Below are 23,360 nucleotides of genomic sequence, written 5' to 3' on the forward strand. Positions count from 1 at the left end.
TCAGTGAGCCACCCCAGCCTCTGCACCCCACCCGCGGGTTCTGACCTTCCGGCCCCAAGCAGCCTGGGGCATACCTGCTTCTGGTAGGGGTCAGGAAGGAAGCTGCAGCCTTTCTCGAGAGCAGCCAGGATCTCCTGCTTCGTGCTGTTTTTCTCCAGGCTGTGGTCCAAATAGCTCACGAGCTTCTTGCACACCTCACAGAAGCCCCCGTCCTTCGGCTGAATGACACGGACTACACACAGGGGCACAGGCTCAGTGCCGGCAGGGTCCTCCCTAGCCCCAGGGGCCGGCCGGCCACCCCCTCACCCCGCTCACCAGGCAGCACGGGCAGCCCCTGGGTGGGGCACAGGTGGAGCAGGGCGCACACCATCTCAGGGCTCGCCTCCTGCAGGAGGATCGACAGGATGGAGGCGCCGTACGTGTCCACCACCTCCTGGCACTGTTCAGATAAGGACTGAGGCAACTTTGAGCACACTTTATCCAAAGCCTGAACTATTTCTTTCTGAAACACAAAACAAGAGGATCCTATTAGAAGAGGAGAGGTTGATGGGGCCAGAAAAGATTCTCAAAATACTAACATCCAAGAAACCAGCCAACAGCAAGGTGCTATTTCCTCCCCAGAAAGATGAGACCTACAAAGCAGCCCCACCCCAGCCCAGAGGGACCCACCGGTGGGCAGCGGGTAAGCAGATTCCAAGGGCTGCTGTCCAATGCTGGCAAGGGCCAAGCCCACCTCTTCTGCTGGTTCTGCCACTAGGGAACGGGAACACTCGAGCATTCTAGAAATGCACATACCTCAGTCCTGTTGTTGTCAATGAGCTTGGCCACCTCCTTCACCACGTACTCACATATCTCACAAGTAACACTGGTCTTCGCCTGGACCATGTCCTTCTGTGGGAAGGGCAGGAGAGCACATTAATGCCGAGACCCTCACCTCACCCCTGAGTCCTGCTGCTCTAAAGGGGAAGAGACACCCTGTGGCCAAAGACAGGAGAATGTCACACAAAGGTTGGCTTCCTCCCAGTGTCCAAGTTCCTGTCCCTGACCCATCCCTCTGCCCACTGCTCTTCCACCACTATCTCCTGCCACGCATCCCCCAGCCCCACAGAAAAACCAGGAATTCGTACTTCAGGAGACAGAAGCAAAGAAACCATCCCCTGACCCCTAAGAACAGTCCACATGATCTATCTTACCTGGTCACAATCATTTATTTCAGCCTTCCAGAGTCATTCTGGGAATGTGGGTGGGGGCGCAGGACAGAGTGAGGACTCACTACCTGTCCGCTGTTTACGAGACACAGCTCTAAACACATTTCAGGTCTGCTCTGGAGTTTCAAGTCTCACTCATACCTGAGACTGCCTTCCTAGAGCCAGCCCTGCATAAAGTAACACTGCGAAACAACCCTCTGAGAGAGCAGCAACATTCTCCAGCTCTGCCGTCCAGCAGAGCAGCGCGGGCCACACCTGTTTATGAAGTACTCGGAATGTGGCCAGGGTAACATCAAACTAAATCGTTTCAAGTTTTGTGTTATTTTACTTAAACGTAAGTAGTCACATGCAGCTAGAAGATAAGCTCTAACTCTCCTTCATCTCCTCTGGCTATTAATTCAGTCAGCAAAACTGAGCAGGCAGAAGTGCCTCCCCAACTCCATCCGACTTCTTAACCATGTGGTCCAGACACTGCACATGCTGAGGAAGGACAGGAGAGGGAGACGAAACCGCTAAAGGTCAAGTGACATGGAAGTTCTGGAACTAGAATCGTGTGCATGTGCCTGGGCCATGTGGTAAAATGTCATGAGGCCCGGTCCTTCTCAGAACTAAAGCGGGAGCCACACGAACACCAGGACAAGTCTGCTGACTCCTGCAGGTGAACAGTTTCAGGACTCAATCTCTAACACACTGCCAGGGCCGTAGCAAGTGCGGAGTGTAAAGTGGGGAACATGGTGTTCTCTAGCAACGGGTGCTAGGGAAACCACACACCCACCCCGTGCACACAAGCAGCACACCAAGAGGCTTCTGCGTGAGCCCCAGGTGTTCTGGGAACATGAGGCTTGTGCTGCAGTGACCATGGGTAAGGCAGCGGTAGCGGGGGGGGGGGGGGGGGGGGCAACGTGTCAGAGGAGGCTGTGGACACGCTACGGATGGAGGCTGTTCCCGTGGGGCACTCGGGCTCCTAACCAAGGAAATAAATGTACTCAGGGCTAGGAGCAGGAGGCTGCACATGTGCAGGGACCCCAGAGACTAATGAATGGTCTCAAACTTCAATACCTATAGGAGTCAGGCAAGGAACCAAAAAAGTGTGTGCCTCACAGAACGCGGTACAATGTGGAGTGGCCTGCGCATGACACGGGCCCGGCCAGGACAACATGAGGACACCCAGTACCTTAATGGGCTCCACCAGTTCCAATGCAGGGATGACGTTCTCTGAGACCACTTTGGCAGGGATCAGAGTCTCCATGGGCATCTCCTTCACTTGGTCGCAGAACCCAACCAGGCCACAGATGTCTTTGGGTTGCTGAGAAGGCACAGAACAGTCAGTCAAATGTAGGCCCGCACCCACATCCCTCAGTCCCACTCTCTACACACAAAGGACAGGGTGCTGAGGGAGCACCCTGGTCACACGTCAAGCCTGACTGCCAGAACAGACTCCATGTTAAATCTAGAGGGACTCCTGTAAACGCAGACGTGTCCGTTTCACACGGGGAGGAGGCCACGCAAAGCTCTGAAGGGAAAGCAGACAAGACCACTGTCCCTGCTCCAGCCAGGGAACAGCCCTGTGAAGTTAGACTACTGCCACCGGTTTCCCTTGTCCACAGGCAATCACATCTTCTCCCAGGACACCTGGTCTGCTCTAGAACCTGTTTCTTGGTCGAGCTGATTCACTCTCAGCAGGAAATAATCTGCGAGCTCTTTCTAGAGGAGAAGCCACCATGCCCACAAACAGAAAGCCAAGTGTCTTAAAATCTTTTGGTGGCAGGGCCATTTCAAGGGGGAAAAAAAAAAAAAAGGTTGACTTTTTTGAAAAACCACATTCTATTTTTATAATTACACAAACACAGTACACACAAAAACCCAATGCCCCCAAGTAATGAATTCTTTCAGGTCAAAGAAGCCCCAGACTTATCCCCTTTCCCATCCAGACACCAAAGCACAGGGAAATAGGCAGAACTAGTAACTTGGACATCTTGCCGTTTCACCACGATGCTGGCCAAGAGTGAGAAAGTCATGTGTGCTTTACACAAAGCACTTTGTGAGCCCAAAAGCAACCAGAGCCCAGCTCTGGGCCTGAGAGCAACTGCCTCCCACCACCAAACCAGAAAGCAGCAGGCCAGGACTGCTAACACGAGACCTGTTAATGCAAGAGAGCTAGACCATGGCTATGGCTGACTGTGTTTTAATCCTGAGAAGTCTCTAGATTAAGTAAGATTGAGGAAGTTGGAAAGTATCCTAAATATCCTGTCTCTGGCACACTTCAAGAATGGGGAGAAAACCAGAATGGGGCCAAAGACACAGCAAGGTTTTTAGAAAAAAGATAAAGATGCAGGAGGTGTATGGCTGCTTTGCCTCAGAAGAACTCTGTTCTCCTTCCTAAGATGAACTCTCTTCCACTGGGTGGGGCAATTTAGGTGAAAATACAGGTATTTCAGCCGAAGTCGTCTCCTATTAGACTTCAAAATACCTTTGAAAAATCTTTACTTGCACAGAGATGTCAGTGCTCAAGAGAGGGTCCTGGCTCATAAGTACAGTCTGGGGGCGTAGTCCCAATATTAAGCCACCACTGGCCTGGCTCTCGAGCCATCTGTGTGGCTCCAGGAGCTGCAGGACCCCATCACCCAGAGGGGAAGAAGCACAAATCAAGAGACTGTTTCCAACTCTCTGGATCCAACAGACGGGAACAGTCTGCTCGCTCTTTGTAAATGATTTGCTCATGCAGCAGAAGCAATTCTGGGGTTATGGAAAACAGGACTGAAGACATGCAATGGTCCCTCGAGTCATGACAGAAACAAGGTGTCCTACCAGCAATCAGGCCTACAGTCAAGGAGGCCGAGGCACCTCCGGGGTCACCCACTGTCCCCGTCATCACACGGGTGGCATGCACATGGCCAGCTGAGCGCTGGCTTTTTGCCAGAGTCCAAGGCCCTGCTGGCTTCCCTTTCTCACCCCCTGAAGGGGAGAGGAGACCCCCAGGACCTCAAGTGCTACATCACAGGGGAGAGATGCAGAAGCTCCCCCACCAGCCTACTAACACAGATCATGCCGTTAAAAAAAAAAAAAAGGCGAAATAACTACAAGCAGCAGACCACCACTACAAGCAGATTCCCCATCACATACCTGATCCTGCTGTTGAACAAAAAAACAGGAAATCGGAGATGAAAATAAGAGAAAGGAAAGGACACAACAGTTAAGAAAAAATTAAAATAACAATCAGTTAACGAAGGAGTAAGTACATCACCAGAAATTCAGGGGAAACCTTGCAGTCACAAATCAGCAACCTACCTTGTTCCTACTATCTTGGGGGGCCCTGAAAGCTCTTCTGGCCCTCAAGGGACAGACTACACTGTCCAGCTGGTGTGTGCATTGCCCCCATGCCCCTGACACACCAAATCATACTCAAAAACACCGGACAGCAAATCCCAGAAAATGCCAGGTGATGAGGAGCTCTCTATCCTCAAAAGCCCAAGCCCCACATGCCTACAAGGTGAGGAGCAGCAAAGGGGAACGTGACACAGGCCTGCCCAAGTCAGGGGTGTGCGCTGGAATATAAAATACACCCAGGGGGCCGGGGATCTGGAACCACTTCCCCTGCTGCCCGGGCCGCAGGGCAACTACCCCAGGGAGCCAGATGCCAGGCTGGAAGGCCCATTTAACAAAATATCACTTACCCTTTGATTCAGCAATTCCAGTTCTGGTTATCTGTGCTAAGGGAGAAACGGATCTGCACATCTATCTCTCTGACTGTAAGGGGGAGCCTCATGCTTTTGATCCCCAAGACAAACCCTAAAGCCCCCTCAACACCCAAAGCAGATGGGTCACGGAAATGATCTTCCATCCACACGGAAGCCTATGCAGCCACTTCAAAATCATTTACAAGAATGTTTAACGACCGATGCATTCAGAAGCAAAAGTATGCAAAGTACTAGATTTGAAGTAATATATAACCATGCTACCTCACTGCCTTTTTTTTTTTTTTAAACCGCAAATGATCTGTGATTTGGGAAGTATTATCTGTATTTCCAAAAAACATCTGTGTAGTCTATCTTTTATATTGAGAAAATTTTCAGTTATCAATGACGAAGCACTTAACCAAATCAAAATCAAAGGCTTATTTATCTCCTACTCTAGCCCTGTGTCTCTGTAAGCTGCCTCTGAAGCACTCTGAGAACAAGGCAGGGTGTTATAATCCCAAAGACACCCTCTCTCGCCTGGCCGAAGCCCCTGAGCAGTTACAGCTAGGCCACATCAGTCTTCCCCCTGTGCCGGCTGGCAGCTCTCAGCTCTGCAACTCTGCAGTCACAGCCCGGAATGGGAGGAGGATCACTGTGCTCCAGTGAAACTTTACACGACCAGGCGGTGGGCCACACAGTCTGCTGACCCCAGCTGGAGAACAAACTCAGCATGGTCAGAAAGTCGGCAGGATGGAGACACAAAACGTGCAACCCACCCCACCACCCCCCTTGGCCCCTGCAGCTTCGATCTTGGGAAGCCAGGGCACGTCCCCAATTTAAGAATCTGTTCAGACCACGCTGCTCTGAACCAGTTTTCTGCTCGGAGCTAGCTAGCCCCACTGCCACAATCAGCATCTTCTGCCTCTAAGGACGCAGGGCTGCCCTGACCGCCTGGATGCATCAGAAGCACATGCAGACAGGTCTCCCACGCCCCCAAACTCCAGCCACAACGTAGCAATTCTCAGGCCTGGCGTAGCTCCAGAGCAGACGATTCCCACAGGTCCCAGGGTAAAAGCCAGACGCTAGAAACCCGATGACCAGCCCAATAGGCACAGGCCAACTAACCACCCAGAAGCTACCAGGGCAGTCCTGGGGGGAGGAAGGGGGAGACTGCCTTAGCCTGTCCCCTGGCCAGGAAAGGTAAGGGGGGCACTGAATTGTGGGTAGAGAGTCTGCTGGTTGAACAAGGTTCACTTTAACCCAAATCGTTATCTGAGGGGAGAAAAGGAAAACTAAACCATGTAATGTTCAAAAACCTGGGAATCACAAAGTTTGAGGCAGAGTGCTAACAGGGAACGTCGCGCCACCTACCATGTGCATCATCATCTGGACGGCAATGCCCGAATACTGGTTGATATAGTTCTTGCACTGGGGAGAGAGAAATCGGTTGTTAGTGACACTAATCGTTGCAATCACACACCACAAACCCAGCGTGTCCAACAATGGCAGCGAGTGACTATCAAGTTTCCCAGAGTACAGTCTTACAAACATCTTGAAATAAAGATGGCAGTTTATCCTAAACCTCATAGGAAAAGGTGTGCAAAGGGTGTTTTGAAAATGTGTCCCGAAGGCTCTTAGAGAGGAGGTCCTCCAATCTCCTTTTACAGCCCGAACTCGCCCCAAGTTCACAGAGGATCTTCTCAGGAGCAGTTCTGAACGTGGGTATCAGACATGCTACTGCGAACTCACGGTGACTTTTCAAACCTACTCATGCATTCCTGGCCAAGATTATAAAGCTAAAATCCAGGAGGAATCAAGTTATGATTTTCAGCAAACTTCCTTTCATCCACATCTAGATAATTCATTCCTGTAGACCCTCACAGAAGAGTTCTGGCCACACTGGTGCCCCCACAGTGAGAAGGCCAAGGGTAATAACAGCCCTCAGAACAGGACTGAGCTGGGGAAGCACGTTAACACAGCGATATACAAAGATACTTCAAGAAGGCCAAAAGCCTCCCCGAGGAAGTCCTCAGGGAAGAACCCAGAGCTCCCAGAACCAGCCATTCCTACCCAAGAAGGCTGCTCTACGTCCTAGATCCATGGACTTGTACAACCAGCTTCCCTACATCTAGTCTAGCCAAGGTTTTTCCGTTGCCAGGTATAAAACTAGCACTTGGGTTTCACACATCAACTTCACACAAGTGTGGTTAATGTGTATAAGGTCCAAGAAGTGAAATCCTCTAAGAGACTAACAAAATGAGTTTCTTAGCCTGTAGGATGAACATTCACCAAGGTAAGGAAGGCGTCCCGGGTGAACCTCTTGTGAGCCCCCGCACGGCTTCCCATGGACAAACCCCCAGCTATGGGGAGAGCACACTCAGAATTATACACAACAGCCAGGCTTTTAAAAACAAGGTTATAAAGGATTCTAGTGTTGTTTCTTATACATACAGTGCATGGGAGGAAAATCCTCACAAAACAAATCCTCACAAAAGTGGTCTCCTTCCACTCTTTTATCCCAAGTGTTTGGTTACACATACACATTCAACCAGCCAACAAAGCATTTAAGTAAACAAGTATTCCAGATGCTTTCTGGGGAAAAGAAAGCGTGCGTTGTTTGAACCATCTCTTCCTCGAAGCTCTGGGGCGAGAACTTAAAATGGTACCTCAGGAACTGAAGTTTTCTTGGGTCCCCCCTCCTATGTCCAGAGCCCAGCTCCCTGGCCCAATGCATCCCCACCATGCATGAGGAGACAAGATTTACCATGTCAGCAATGCCGGGCCCCAGGAGATCACACTGTGCCTTGGCATGGTCCACCAAAGCTTCAACAAAGGTGGAGTTGGTCCTTACAGCGTTCTGGATGTCTGTCACCATCTGGATGCAGTCCTGGCAGACGTCCCCACCAGCCTACAGAGAAGGGGCGGCAGGGGGCAGGGCTGTCAGGCGTAAACACAGCACAGTCCTAGGATCACTAAGAGGATCCAAATTCCCAAGAAAATTTCCTTATGTGTTCATGACCACAGCACTAGGGAGTGAATGACTGAACGGTTCTGTGTTTTTAAAGTTTGTATTTTTTTTTTTAATAATGGCTATACCCAGTGCAGCACTTGAACCCACAACCCCAAGATCCAGAGTTACACGCTCCACCAAGTGAGCCAAACAGGTGTCCCAGCTCTGGTTTTATAGGCTCTAAAATTAGCAACAGGCTTAAAATCAACTAGGCACTGATTTCAATAAATTGAATTGCAATGGAGAGAAGTCTTTGCATACTTTAAGTATCCCAAGTTCTTCAGAACCTCCACGGCACAACCATCTGAAGTGTGGTTCAGGAGACTGCAGGTCAAATGAAGGAGTAAGCCCCCAGTTTGAGAAACACACACACACACACACACACACAGCGCACCTCTCATGGGTCATCTCTAATCCAACCAGAAACAGGGCCCTCAGCGGCTGAGCCTACAGCCTTACCTTCTGCTGGGGCTCACTGTGGGGGCCATCCTGAGGGTAGAGGAGGAGGGGGATGTTGGCCATGAAGGGAGCCACCACCTCAGCCACATCCAGTTCCGGGATCTTATTGGACTCAAGCTGTTTCTGGTGATTCAATTCTGCCAGGTGCTTCTGAAGAGACTCGCAGAGATTGAGAGCGGAGCACACCTCCCCAGGATGGCTCTAGTGGGGAAGAAGTCCAGCTGGAAATCCTCTCCCCCAAAGAAAAACAAAACCACTGCCCAGCACCCCTGAATGAGTCTCTGTCCTCACCTCCTGGCCTGACTCATACACGCTATGCCCTGCTCACAAAACCACCCGACCTGCTCCCCACTCCACCTCCACTTGTAGCAAATGGCTTCCCCACTCAGCTCCCAGCAGCTCAAGCCAGAGACCTGGCAGACATTCCTGACTCTTCCCTCAGTCCCTCCCCTCCCTCAGCAGGTCCTGCCCATTTCTCCCCTGAAACAGAACACGCATCTGTCCCCCTTCACTGCCCCATCACATCTCACAAAGACTGTCCTGCCAGCCTCCCCTCTTACAACTCCCAACTGGTAGGACCTAGACCAAACCCTTCAAAGAAGGCACCTCTGATGTCACTTCTCCCTTGAACCCTCTGAGGACTTCCTACTGCATTTGCAATCCTGGAACACTGCCAGAAAGGCCTTGCACGGTGTGACCCATGCCATTCTCATTAAAACCTTGGTCCAGCCTCGGAACACTCCTTCCCTGCTGGCCCGGTTTTCTGAGCACCTCCGCTTTCTTAGGGTCTTTCCTAATTCCACAAACCCAGCTCATCTGTGGCACGTGGCTTACGCATGGTAGATGCTTATCTGAATGCAAGCAGAACCCGTCGCTGAGTCCACTCAAGATAAAATCCCAGAAATGGAATGAACTGCATGCTCAAGGGGAGAGCTAAAGCTATGACATGAGCTAGCAAACGGGCACGTATAAATGTTGTAGCAGTTTACAATTCCTTCATTCTTCAAGTTTCCATTTCCTGTACTTTCCCTCAACCGAAGGTTACACACACAGTGTTCTGAGGGCCAAAGCCATCTGCAGATGTCAGAACTGCAGTGACAAGCTGTTGAGAAAATCCAAATCCATGGAAAGACTTTCCACTTTCATCATCTGTTCTGGTCTGGCACCTCCCACAGCACCCGAAGTTCCCTAAAGAAAGAGTCTTTCCACCACCACATACCATTTGTCCTTTAATCATGTCCAGGATGACTGGGAGGTAGGAGTCAACCATCTCCCTGCACGAAGCAGACAAGTTCGGATTAGGCAGCCAGTCACAGGTCTTCTCCAAGTACACGAGGATCTCTTGCTAAGAGGATACAGGCAACAGTCGGATCAGGATGGACTTCTGCTCTGCAAAGGACTGAGAGCAGGGGACCTCCACACCTCCCAGCAAACAGCAGCCTCAGGGAAGAGCCCGGGAGAGGCCCCGTGGCTGGCTGTGGCTGCATCAGACACACAGGCAAGAAGCAGACGATCCTCGAAATGAGGCCGCTCTGACCTGCGTCTCACAGGCACAGGGAACTCTGAGCAGAGACAGCCAAAACGGACCTAAAAGTAGCCACCAGCAATATGAAAATCCCCATCAACCCTGGGCATGTAAACACTGAGGCCAGGGAACAGCCAGCCAGGTCCCACAGCTTGTTTCTGCTCAGCCTGTGGCTCAGGATGGCTTTTACATTCTGAAAGGATGTGGGGCGAAAAGAAAAAAACCATGTGACAGAAGACATATGTGGCTCACAAGATCTGAATTACTTCCTACCTGGCCCTAGACCATCCCTCGTTAGGCCCCAAAACCCCAGAAAGCTCTTGTAAGGAACAGACACACATGGCCATGTGGCCACTGTGCACACGTGGTCACACATCCCGCTGGAGGCTCACCTCAGTGGCATTGTCTTTCAGCATGTCGCCAGCTGCAGTGATGACATCTTTGCATATGTCGCAGGGAAGGGATTTCTAAGAGGAAGAATATGAGAGAGCGAGCGAGCTGTATTTGCAGGATGTAACGCACACCGTACAGAGCTGAAAAGCCCCCCAGCCTCTGTGCTATCCTATCTATCTAACCAGGGATGTCGGACACACAGGCACATCCTGGTTCCCCAACCTAGATAAGAAGCACACAGATGCCACGTGGGAAGGATCGGAGGCACTGACCAGAACACTCTGTGCTTCTAGGGATAGATACCCTTTTCTTGTACCCTTTTCTATGCCTCAGCACACAGGGCACAGGCCAGATGTCATACTAATGCTCGCCAACAGCTCCAGGAAGAAACTGAGGCTGGAAAGGTGAAAATCAGAGCAGCAGAAATTAGAGAAAACCAGTCACCTGGGGCCAGTATCCCTATAAGACAGTAAAAGGTGGTGTGGAGGAGAAGCCCAGCCAGACACTGGCACTGGCTCCTGCACTCTATCCCCTTCCAGCTCCCAGGGGCTGCTATGTTCACGTGGAAGCCATATGTCACCACCCCAGAGCTTAGAAACATCACACCCATTCCCTGAGAAGCCTGGGGACCCATGGCCCCATGTGGCCCAGGACATGGAGATTCTAGCTGCTTCTTGAGGCTCGTGGGAAGCTTCCATCTTAAGGGCAACTGATTTTCAACCCATGAAGAAGGAACTAACACGTCTGGGTGATAAGAAGGAACACCTGTAACTTAGCTGCATGGAAAGAAATCTATCTGAACCTCCGGGGCTTGTTAGGCTAATACCAGATTCAGGCACTCCTGAGACTGCCGTATCAAAAAAAAAAAAAAAAAAAAGAGCTGAGAGCCTGGGTGGCTCAGTTGGTTGGGCATCTGCCTTCCACTCAGGTCATGATCCCAGGGTCCTGGGATCAAGTCCCACATCAGGCTCCCTCCTCAGCAAGGAGCCTGCTTCTCCCCCTGCTTGTGCTCTCTTGTTCTCTCTCTAATACATACATAAAATCTTTAGAAAAAGAGAGAGAGAGAGCTAAGTCCTCCCCTGTCACATGCTGAATTTGAAAAGAGGAAGCCGTATTAAAAACGAGATGAGAAGCAAATTAGAAACCAAATCAGAAAGTAATTTTGGCCACAGATGGTAGTGATCCAGCAAATTCAGAAAGTATGTCTAAAAGAACAGGGTTTTTAATTGTTCCTCTCATAATGAAGCAGCTCTAGTGGCCACTAGTGTCAAGTTTTCGACCTGGAACTCCACGCAGTCAGAGGCAGCCCAGAGCGAGCCAGGCCTGCATTCTGTAGTCAGCTGGTGCAGCCGGCACAGCTCGGGCTACTCCCGAGAGGGGTTCTGGTGGTGGGAAGAATGCCCCTGAGCTTTGTCATCTCTGAGTATTATTCTCCATGAGCATTAAGAGCCCTGTATTAATATGCTATATTTAACACCATTTGGATGAAAAATCAGTAGCATCAAGCTTGCTTCAGCAGCACATATACTAAAACTGGATGATACAGGTGGGATGGGCCCAGAGGCCTGGAAGGCAGCATGGGGTGCACACAGTAGTGGCCATGGGCGGACTTCATCCTCTGCCACCAGGAGACTCAGCGACCTCAGGGGAAGAGAACCTTAACCTCTCCAAGACTCCGTTTCCACTGCGCTGAAACGGATGCACCCCGCAATAGGGAGTGCCTCCCTAGAAGGGCCACCGAGAGGAGCAAATGAAGTGAGACGAGAGCATGCTTTGGAAACTTTCGAAATGCCCAACAGCTCCAGACCACGTAAGGAGATCAGGTACAGTCCCCACGGCACTCACCACTGTCGGCTTGTTCCAGACGGTCTGCAGGCAGTGCTTCAGGGCCCCGCAATCAGCTGCCGTCTTCACATTCTGGCACCACACCGCCGAGCCTCTAGTGCATTCCTTCAGGCCCAGGACAGGGCTGGCTAAAGCTGAAAGAAAAACCAGCATGAGAAGGCGGCCCCCCTCACACAGCTACCCAGGGTGAAGGACACACCAGCTCAGCTCCTGTGGTGCACAAACCACACAGCGGCATTGGCTCAAGAAGCTCGGGGACCGTCTAAGTCCGCCTAAGTCACAGGGCCGGGAGGGACTAATTTGCCTGGCGTGCCTTTTTCCTCTTGAACTACGTCTAAACAATAATCTTTATAACCTCAAAAATCTTCCATGAATAAAAGAAATCATGGGAGAAAACTCTGACAGATTTAATTTTAGAAAATTTCAACTTCTATAGAATTTTTTTAATCTGTAGGGAAAACAAGATTCATATCCTTGTTACACAAACAATGACTCTTAATGTTCTAGTAGAAGAGCCCTTTTATAAATCAAACTTCATAAACAATTCTACCAACAAAAACCCTCCGTGATTCCCCTCTGGTACCACCTAGCCAACAGGTGTCCACTCAAAACCGGGTGCACGGCCTGGCACCTGCTGTGAGTGTGAACAAAGGGCTCGGGCAGAAGTCACATGTGCAGAAACAGGATGAGGGAAAAACACAAGAACTGCTCCAAGTCCCTTAGAACCAAAGATACACAGGTTACAGCAAGAAGGTGCCGTATTTTGAAAGTTAAATAGCCAAAGGGGAAAAAAGTGACAAGCCTATAGTAAAATAGGCATTTGTAAGGCCAATAAGCGTGACTGGTAAGAACTTCTTAACATATTAATGTATGTCAGAAACTGGAGGGGGAAAATCCCTCTTCAAAAAAGTAATCCGGGGGGCCTGGGTGGCTCAGTTGGTTGAGCAACTGCCTTCGGCTCAGGTCATGATCCTGGAGTCCTGGGATGGAGTCCCACATCAGGCTCCCTGCTCGGCGGGGAGTCTGCTCTTCCTCTGACCTCTCCACTCTCACACTCTCTCTCTCTCTCTCAAATAAATAAATAAAATTAAAAAAAAAAAAAAAAAAAAAAAGTAATCCACTTCTAGGGGCACCTTGGAGGTTTAGTCAGTTAAATGTCCTGACTCTTGATCTCAGGTCTTGATCTTGGGTCATGAATTCAAGCCCCACACTGAGCTCCACACTGGGTGTGGAACCTACTTTAAAAAAATTTTTTTTAAAAGTAATCCATTTCTAGAAATAGATTTTAAGGAAATACAGCAATCCAAGAGGCAAAATGTGATATGCATAAATATATTTATTAAGTGTAATTTACGATACTGAAAATAAAAGTAGATGTAACCTGAATGGCCAAAAACAGAGGGGGAAAAAACTAATGATACTCTTACTAAAAAGATTATGTAGCTGTTAAGTATAAAAATATTATATATCAAGGGACGCCTGGGTGGCTCGGTTGGTTGGACGACTGCCTTCGGCTCAGGTCATGATCCCGGAGTCCTGGGATCGAGTCCCACATCGGGCTCCCAGCTCCATGGGGAGTCTGCTTCTCCCTCTGACCTTCTCCTCACTCACGCTCTCTCTCACTGTCTCTCTCTCAAATAAATAAATAAAATCTTTAAAATATATATATATATTATATATCAAGAAGAAAAAAAATTCAAGAATATGAAATTATACAGAAGTTGCACAAAAAATGCAGGGTGGCTCGCTGAAACTCCCAATATTACGTTGTATGTGAATAACTTTTCTTTTTCCACTTTTACATGTCCACTTACTTTATAAACTACCTTAAGAGTACCTATGTTTCTTAAAATAGGTCTATGGTAACCCTGACTTTGGCATCTCACCTCTAAGCCAACAAGTCAGCTAGAAAACAACAGATTCCATCGGGGCGAGCTACACAAAGATGGGTAATGGCACAGGACGCCAACTCCCAACGACACTTCAGTAGGGCAGCACCACCTTCTACTGTGAATAGGAAACACGAGGCCCAAGTCTGAGGAGAAAGCCCACCGCCACCCATGAGCTCAACTGAAAACCTCAGGGTCACGCGGCACCTTGCTTCAATTTGTAAGCCAACGAGAAGGCACAGTGATTCCACAGATGTGTAACACACACACAGTATACAAAGCACGGAGGTTGGTAGGTGCTCTCACTCCAGGAAAGGGAAGGCAATGAAATGCGGTCATTCCTAGCTTTTCAACCAAAGCTATATTCCACAAACTATTCACACAAAGACTGAGTCACAGGTTTGCAGAAAGGTCAAGCCAGATGATCTGTATCCATTCAGACACTGGTGAATGAATCTGCTGCTACCCAGGTTACTGCCTTCAATGGCCCTTTGCAGTGAAAATCACATCCATAACCAGTTCACAAATGCAACTGAACTCCAACAGCCACTGGCTTGGACTCTGGTTTCCAGGGGAAAACATGCAGCAGATTCAACAGTACATACTAATCCCCAGATGGTTCACAGCAGCTTAGTACCTGAAATGTAGCCAAGCTAGGCTGGGGCCAGCCGTCAGCTGCAGGTCTGGGGAAAAGGGGAGGGGGCAGAAACTGTGTCACAAGGGTAAGGGTTCTGGGAAGTGTGGGGTGTCACCAGAGAGCACACAGAGCCAACAGGTTCCAGGAGCACCTCCCATGTTCCTCCCAGGTACCACCCCCCAGGGAATCCTGAAAAGCACCCAAGATACACCAACTGGTTCTACCTCCAATTGGGAGAAAAGAGCCGGAAAAATAACAGGAAGCTACAAAATGAGTCTCTAGGCAAAAGAATGCAGTGATACACAGGGAAGCCAGAAAGAGGTTAGGCATCAGCAGACCAGAGCCAGACAGGATTCCGAGAAAAAGGCAGGGCCAGGGAGCAGCCTTCCCTACACAAGGCGACTGACTTACCACCATTCTCCATTCTCGCAAATACGCAGTGAACTAGAACTTTGATCCAGGATTTTTCTCCAACCATCCCAGTCAGGAATTGGCTACAAGGGCCAAAACCTATCAGGTTTCAGGAACAGGATGCACTATCATAAGCCCAAGAAGCAAGAGTACTCTGTAGCTAATTTACTCCTTCAAAGAACTTGAAACAGCAATCCTGTGCAATAATGACTTTGTTACCAGCTTTGGCCAACCGTAAGCACTAAAAACAGTGCCGGGTAGCTGGTTATGAGACTGGTCCAGCTAACAAAAACCCAAGTCATTCAACAATCCCAACAGTTACTGTTACTCCACGGCCCACCTCAGAACTCCCTGAGTAAAAGGTATGTATTGCACAGTGGCCAATCTGGCAGACCTATGAAGCCCGCAAAGTCAAGCCTAAAACAATTCCCAGCTCCTAGAAATTAAATTCTCAGTAAGACACTCCCATGTTGCTTCAACTTAGAGCCAACTAACTTTTCTAAAGGTGCATATTATAAAAATAGCTTGTGGTATACAACAAATCTGATGTCCTAAAATGACCCAACATCTATTAACAGAAACAACTGTGTGTCCTCAGAACAAGTAATGTGAGGCCAAAACACAAGCATGGGTGAAGCTGCTGGTTACCTGGGGAGGGTTCAGGCGCTGATTTCAGAACCCAATGCCCTGTGAGGGACACAACTCTCCGAGTCCAGAGTGGGAGGGACAAACCCCAAAGAAATGGTGTATGTTAACCGAAAACAGGGGCCCTAGAGCAGCAAAGTCACTAGCCGCGCAGGGGAGCGAGCGGAGGCTTCTTCACAGTGAAATCTGAACTGGCTGCTGAGGGAGAAAGGAAATTCTCAAACACTCCAAAGGAGAGAAATCTTTGCCTTCGCAGGAGCCAGGCTGCAAAGACAGACCTCAGGCCTGATGAGAAGAACTTCAACTAGCACTCTGAGCCCTACGTGAAAGCTCGCCCTGTGGGCAATGGCTCATGCCAGTGTCTTTAAGACCCAGGCATGATGTGGCAGAACTGAAAAGGAGGTGGGGGGGATCCAGATGATGGGGCACTAATTTGAATGGAAAGCTCATACCAAAAATTCCAAGCAAGAAGCAGTAGCAGCAGGACTGAGAGGGGAACTAATAGATTCCAAAAGAACAGACAGCTAAAAAATGAAACTCACAGGGTTAAACTTAAATGTGAACATGAGGGCCGCCTGGGTGGCTCAGTCGGCTGAACGTCTGTCTTTGGCTCAGGTCATGATCCCAGGATCTGGGATCCAGCCCTCGCATCTAGGCTGAGCTGGACTCCCTGATGAGGAGAGAGCCTGCTTCTCCCTCTCCCACTGCCTGCCATGCGGACCCCCCTCCCCCGCTTTGTAGCAGCACACTCTCTCCCTCTCCCCCTCCTTCCTGTCAAATTAATAAGTGAAATCTTTAAAAAAAATAAAAATAAAAAACAATGTGAACACGCAGCGGGGCTCAGGTCACAGGAAGGAAAGCACACACCTGTGTGCTCTGCTTCCCATGACTCAGTGACAAGCACAGGTTGGGAAGGTGAGGGCACGTTGACACCATTCCCGGGTCCCCTAGAAGACCGGAGGTGTTTAGCTGGGAGAGACAATGCTTCTGAGAAACACAGCCACCTTCACAGAGAAAGGACACCTTCCACCTATCACATGGGAGTAGATCTGCTGTGTGGTTTCAGACCCAGACCTCAGAGCAATGGGTAGAGGCTAAGGGAAACAGACCACAGCTCGAGGTAGGGGCCATCCACGGGGTTATAAAGAGAGAATGAGCAGCCTCCTTAGATGAGGACCTCTCCAAAAGCAGAAGAAACAACCACACAGAAACAAAAAGCCCAACCTATAAGGAATTCTGTGTAAGAGAAATCCTTTTAGGAGCTACACAGCTTCACTCCTGTAACAATGAGGCAAACGACATTTTCAGTGGGTATACATAACCAACATATAAAAATTACCCTAAGCCACTTTCTGATGAGTTATTTCTCAAAACATGTTCTCAGCAAAGCTTTCATCTCTATTCTCATTCTCCCACACTCTGCCCCCAAATACCAACTTCTTCTTTTGAGGCAATATGCTGAACTCTAGGAAAGTTCTTAGAAAAAAAGTGCCTGACCCCTTGGAGTTCTAATTAAATATGTTAAGACACAAACACTCCTCAGGGCGAACCAGGCACTAGCCCTCTCAGTTCCAAGGTCTGCCATTTGAGCCCTCAATGACAACACACTGGTAAACTGAGATTACAGAAATTATCCCTTCAGAGACACTAAAATCCTACAGGCAAGTTTCCTTTTACTAAGGAAACACAGGCTTTGTGCTGTTTTCTAAGACAAAGAACTTTCAACTGCATTTCCTGAGTAAACGGATGGGTGCACTGTGTTCTTTTTTCTCCCAGGCCTAGAAGAAAACAGACATGTTTTAAAGGACCCACATGTACATCGTTTATAAAAAATGGGCTGTAATGCAATCTTGCCTTACTGAGAACGGCTGCCATAAGCAAGACCAGAAATGGGTTTTGTGGCAGCTCTAGTCTCTAGACAAAAAAATCCTCAGTGGGCCTGGAAGGCAGAAGAGCTCACTAGAGCTCCGTTGTGTTTTAGGTGTGATGACTTCTTGCAAAACAAACAAACAAAAAACCCTAAACCTTGAGCTTAGAAAATGGGACATCTAAGGTAACTGACCTACCGTCTAAATTAAATGTTTTTCAAATGTGGAATACTGAAAAAAAGAGAAACAAACAAAAACAACAACAACAACAACAAAAAAACAACAACCAGGATCTGCCTCCAAGTCCCACCCAAATAAATGACCTTCAGCCAATCACTGTACTGAGCTTGTTCTTCATCTGTGAGTAAAATGAAGATGCAGCTACTGGGGTCACTGGAATGTTGCTGAGAATCAAGATGACAGCATTATCCATTTTCAACTGCCCGGATATTACATCTCTCAGCCATCCCGCCTTTACCAGCATCTCTCCGGCATGTTCATTTAGCCACACATCTCAACTCCCCTACCAGACTGGCTTTGAAATCAGACAGTCAGGCGCCTGGGTGGCTCAGTGGGTTGGGCCGCTGCCTTCGGCTCGGGTCATGATCTCAGGGTCCTGGGATCGAGTCCCGCGTCGGGCTCTCTGCTCGGCAGGGAGCCTGCTTCCCTCTCTCTCTCTCTCTCTGCCTGCCTCTCCGTCTACTTGTGATCTCTCTCTGTCAAATAAATAAATAAAATCTTTAAAAAAAAAAAAAAAAGAAATCAGACAGTCAAGGACGCAGACTATATAGCTTACCAAATCTAATCAGGTGACCTTACAACTTCAGTCTTCCGATCTGCAAAATGGGCCTATTACTAGTACTCCTAGAAGTTTATAAAAAGTAACCAGTATTTGTAAAACACAGGGCAGGGCTACAGAAGTCAAGTGCTATCATCATCATTGTCACCACCACCTGTAGTAGCAACAGCAGAACTTTCTCTGATTCACTTCCTTGCCCAAAATAGGCACTCCCACAAACAGCAGAAACCTGGCTGTTGTGTTTGTTTACTCTGCGTTTCATCAAATACTTAACTGGCAATACAAAGACCTAAAGAGTTAAACCCCACATCCGCAGAAGCTGCTGGTTAGTCACACAGAGGGAAACACAGGCTCCACTGTTGGAGGCGCAGGTGTCGCCACCGTGTACACAGATGCTAAACGAGAGGTTTGCCTGAGCAAGAATGAGAGGTGCCCAGCAAGGCACTGGAGGTACCGCAGATGAAATGCTCTCAGTAATTCATGACGCTGTGGCTATGGGCTTCTTTGCCTCCGATCCAGAATAGTTGCCATAGTTCATTTTTCCAGGAAACCACCTTTTTTTAGAAAAGCACCCTCAAAACCTCTGCCTTTCTGGAAGGATAAGGCAGCTATATTACAAAATGATGGATGCCCTGAGTGCTGGGGGCAGACCGGCCTGCCTGAACCCTCCTGCTCTGCTAGCTACTAACGCCAAGGCCGGGGCAATTACTTATGCCACAATTATCTGCAAAATATAGGAAAAAAAGAGTGTCCCTTTCTCAGGAATTCTGCGCAAATCAATGAGAGAGCCAAGAAAGCCAGGACAGACTGCCTAGTACCTACAACACTGTTAATGGTGGACCTAACTGTGAATGATGGACATGAGGGGAAGAACCACCAACGGAAGGCATTCATGTTCTGGTTTTTACATCGTGGTACAATTTTTACACCATGGTACAATTTTTTCTCATGTTACCTTCAAAGTCAGAAAAAAGTTAAATCTTACCAACCAGTTTCAGGGAACAATTATAACTGCCCGATACGGCAGAAACTAAAACCGTATCCCATCGGGTTAATGAGGCTGACATTATCAGGAGATTTAAAGCTTGTTTTTCAGAGACCTGTTTCTCCCTAATTAGCTGTTGTTTCCTTCCAGACCCCACTCACAAACACACTAGCTGTCCCTGCAGAGGCCTGGGCTGAAGGTCACTGATAAGATTCCAGCCTATGAACAAGCAAGGCCCTGCGTTCCTCACCTGAGATAGGACCCCAAGACCCCAACCAGTTTATACAGGCCCTCAGAGCACGCACGCAGCCCCTCTCCTTAAGATGATGATGTCAGGACGCCAATTTTGCCTCATTTTAATGTTACCTCCCCACCCCAAAACGAACCCGGAACAGGTCACATACGCTGGCTCAGTGCACATGCTCCACCTTTCCCCGTGAACAGTCCTGGTTCCCCACCCCTCCCTTTTCATCAATATACATATGTAATCTCAACCCCTATGATCAAAAACTTGTTCTCTCCCCCTTCAGGGAGGAGGATCTGAGGCTTGCCCTTGGTCTCCTTGTTTGGCTGGCTCTCAAATAAACCCTTCCCTGGCAGCAAACCTGATTGTCTCAGAGACTGGCTTTGCTGCACACCCAACAGAGGAACCTGGGTTTGTCAGGAGACCACAGGCTGTTCCCCGTATCCGTTCTCCACTCCCTTCACAGGAGCAGAATCGCAGATTTTTTCAGCTACACACATGGCTGCCAAGCTTTAAAAACGACGTTCCCCAGTCTCCCGTGGAGCAGGGTCTGGCCAGGAAACCACATTCTGGCCCTGAAAGACAAGTGTGACCTCTGCATCTTTAGCACTCATGAAGAATGGGGCTAGACAGACCTCAAGGAAGCAGTCTCTCAGCACTTCTGGAAATAGAACCACACTAGTCCTGGACTGTCCAGCTCCTGAACTTCCTATGGAAGCACAGGGACGGTTCTATCGTATTTAAGCCATTACTATCCTAGATCTCTGTTGTCTGTAGTCAGACCTAAGACAAACCAACTACCAGCTTCATCATCTACCTCATTCACCAGAAGAGTCCCCAGACGACAAGGCTTACCTCCACTGAGGATATTTAAAAGCCTACATACACAATTAATCACTGAAGGTTTCCAAAAACACTCTCAGAATGAAGGGAGCAACCATTCCAAGAAGATGTATCTTACGTTCCACTTGTTAAAACAATCAGTCTTCTTATTTTAGCCATTGTTTTTCCTTGTAAATATCTTAGATAACATATGCTAAATACTTTTCAGAGTCTAGTTACCAAAAAGAGAATAACAGAAAATACAAGCAACTTCGCAGCACCAAGGATCAGGGCAGACATTCCACAGGGCAACGAACCTGCCGCGTGGGTAACAGACCACCATGGCAACAGGCAGGCTGCTAGGAGACCAAAAGAGGCTGGCCCTGGGAGCGGCAGCATTGACCTCAGACTCTCTGCACTTAGACATTTCTCAGAACTCATGCACTCAGGTCCTGCAGGAGATAAAGCAACACACTCAACAGTGACTGCCCCATCCAAACGCTGGCCTCTATGGCAAAGAGCACCTGTCTCTTCAGAGGACCCTGCTTTAGGAAGCATTCTGCAGAGCAGAACAAAAACACCGCCCATTTAACCATTCAGAACAGCATGTGCTCCAAGGCAGCCTGCCTTAATCTGAAGGAAAAAAAGTCCAAAGATCCCTCTTATTACAAAAGAAATCTGTAGTGAGCTCACCTGGCTGACATCCCATCACCTCTGGCCCCAATAAGCTATTAGCTCTGTTATCTAAGACAAAGGTTCTTCTCTGTTTCTCCACTCCCTCAATTTTCCCCTCCTCTTGCTCAATTTTTCTCACAGGCAAGATCATACCAGGACAAAAAACTGACGGACATCTGGGTGGCTCAGTCGGTTGATCATCTGCCTTTGGATCAGGTGATGATCCCGGGGTCCTGGGATGGAGTCCCACATCAGGACTTCTCCCTCTACCTGCCACTCCCTCTGCCTGCAGCTCTCCCTGCTCCTGCGTGCTCTCTCGCTCTGACAAATAAATAAAATCTTATAAATAAATAAATAAAGACCAAAAAAACGATCTATATGGAGAAGGTAAGACAATGGTTAGGTAAATCAGCTTGTGCAATCATAACTGAAACATGAGGGACAAGAAAGCAATCCTCCTAGCTTGCAAAAGAGTGATGCAATGTGGCATAATTAACTTTGGGAAATTCCTGTCTATTTCATTCAGGAGCACTTCAATCCAATATTAACCAACAGCAAAGCTCTTCTTCCGAGTGTCAGCGTGTCAGGTGACGATCACAGATGAACTTCACTCAGCTTAGAGAAGACGCTGCCACAACTGGACCATGAAGAAATGAGCCCCTGGCCAGACTGTCCAGAGTCCAGTCAGGTGACAGGTCCTAGCCCCGGCCCACCTGCTGCAAGGAGTCCATGCAGTCAGCCAGAAGCCGCCATGGGCTCTACCTCATCCCTGCTAACAGCCGGTGGTCTCAGCATACTTGCAGAAGGCAATATGCTAAAAAAAAGGATCTCATGCAAACCCCACTAGTAACTAATACAGAAGTTCAGTGCTCTGGGCCTGTCCCAGAGGGTCATTAAAAGTTTCAGATACACGTAAATGTGTCAACTACATATGTCGCTTTGACTCACCCTAGTCAGTAACAGGAATACAGCCCTTTATGTGAAATGCCACAATCTAAACTTCAGACCACGGCATAGACTAGGGCAGGATATTAGGAGGCACCCGCATTCTGATTCCATTGCTCTCACCTCAGAGCTGGGTGAGGATTACATCAACGTGAAGCAAAAAGCACTCAGAACAGTATTAGGTACACAAACTCTCAGGTAAGTGGTGATTATGTTGCCTGTCGCTCCTGCAGAGCAGCTATTACCACTGGTTCTCAAAGTGTGGTCCAAAGAACCCTCAAGGTCCCAGAGATTCCTTCAGGGTGTTGAGGAGGCCAAAATTCTCTTAATAGTAACACCAAAGCGCTAGCTGCCTTTTTCACTAATTCACTCCCACGGATGCAGTGGAGTCTTTCCAGAGGCTCATGGTACCTGACACAGCAGAGAATCTACCCAGGTGTTAGAAAAGCTGCAAAAAGGGACGCCTGGGTGGCTCAGTTGGTTGGACGACTGCCTTCGGCTCAGGTCATGATCCTGGAGTCCCGGGATCGAGTCCCGCATCGGGCTCCCAGCTCCACGGGGAGTCTGCTTCTCTCTCTGACCTTCTCCTAGCTCATGCTCTCTCTCACGGTCTCTCTCTCAAATAAATAAATAAAATCTTTAAAAAAAAAAAAAAAAAGAAAAGCTGCAAAAATGTCAAACAAGCCATTCTTCTCAATATGCCTGTGTTTAAGAAAAGTTATTTTCACTCAAATTATAGTATGTTAACATGTTTACCATTTCTAAAAGATTATATTTTAAATTGTGAGTTTAACTGGTAAGAGTAAGTATCGATAGCTAGGGCCCACATAAACCAAAGCTCTCTGGGGTCCCTCAACTCATAAGTACATAGGAAAGCAGAGACTAAAACTCTTCAGAGCCATCACGTGCAAAGAGCCAATTTCTGGAACCCAACAGAAGGAAAATAACTTCTCAAATTATAGCTGGGCGTTGGTGGTATAGTGGTGAGCATAGCTGCCTTCAAATTATAGCTGGTTCCCCTTTCAGATTTACCACAAATCACAGCCACCAGAGTATTTAAGTTCTGTTAGGATCCTAGGTCTCTACTGCGTACAGTAAACCCTCTCCAACAGATGTGTGGGTCCCTCTCATCTGGATGTAAACTACTATAATGGTCAACACTTCACCTGGCCTCAAAGTCGCTGCTGATTTGTCAACCCCAAGACACCAACTCTTTTTTTTTTTTTTTTAAGATTTTTTATTTATTCATTTGACAGAGATCACAAGTAGGCAGAGAGGCAGGCAGAGAGAGAGGGGGAAGCAGGTTCACTGCCGAACAGAAAG

General features: G+C 48.5%; 1 protein-coding gene across 3 annotated transcripts in view; it reads right to left on the reverse strand.

Moving 5' to 3' along the window:
* The window catches only part of PSAP (prosaposin), a 32,873-nt gene that overhangs the window by 1,836 nt on the left and 7,677 nt on the right, over window positions 1-23,360 (reverse strand). Inside the window, exons 2-12 of one of the 3 annotated variants that reach the window (XM_047702762.1) lie at window positions 12,118-12,251; window positions 10,272-10,346; window positions 9,574-9,699; window positions 8,355-8,555; window positions 7,650-7,793; window positions 6,257-6,313; window positions 4,332-4,337; window positions 2,383-2,514; window positions 796-891; window positions 316-502; window positions 75-232 (exon numbers count right to left, since the gene is read on the reverse strand). In XM_047702762.1, the coding sequence (XP_047558718.1) occupies window positions 75-232; window positions 316-502; window positions 796-891; window positions 2,383-2,514; window positions 4,332-4,337; window positions 6,257-6,313; window positions 7,650-7,793; window positions 8,355-8,555; window positions 9,574-9,699; window positions 10,272-10,346; window positions 12,118-12,251 (1,316 nt within the window). Of the gene's footprint in view, window positions 1-74; window positions 233-315; window positions 503-795; window positions 892-2,382; window positions 2,515-4,331; window positions 4,341-6,256; window positions 6,314-7,649; window positions 7,794-8,354; window positions 8,556-9,573; window positions 9,700-10,271; window positions 10,347-12,117; window positions 12,252-23,360 lie in introns of all 3 variants that reach the window. The other 2 variants (XM_047702761.1, XM_047702763.1) reach the window with 2 other exon arrangements.

Source organism: Lutra lutra, chromosome 14 (assembly GCF_902655055.1).
Source record: "Lutra lutra chromosome 14, mLutLut1.2, whole genome shotgun sequence".
Lineage (NCBI taxonomy): Eukaryota > Metazoa > Chordata > Mammalia > Carnivora > Mustelidae > Lutra > Lutra lutra.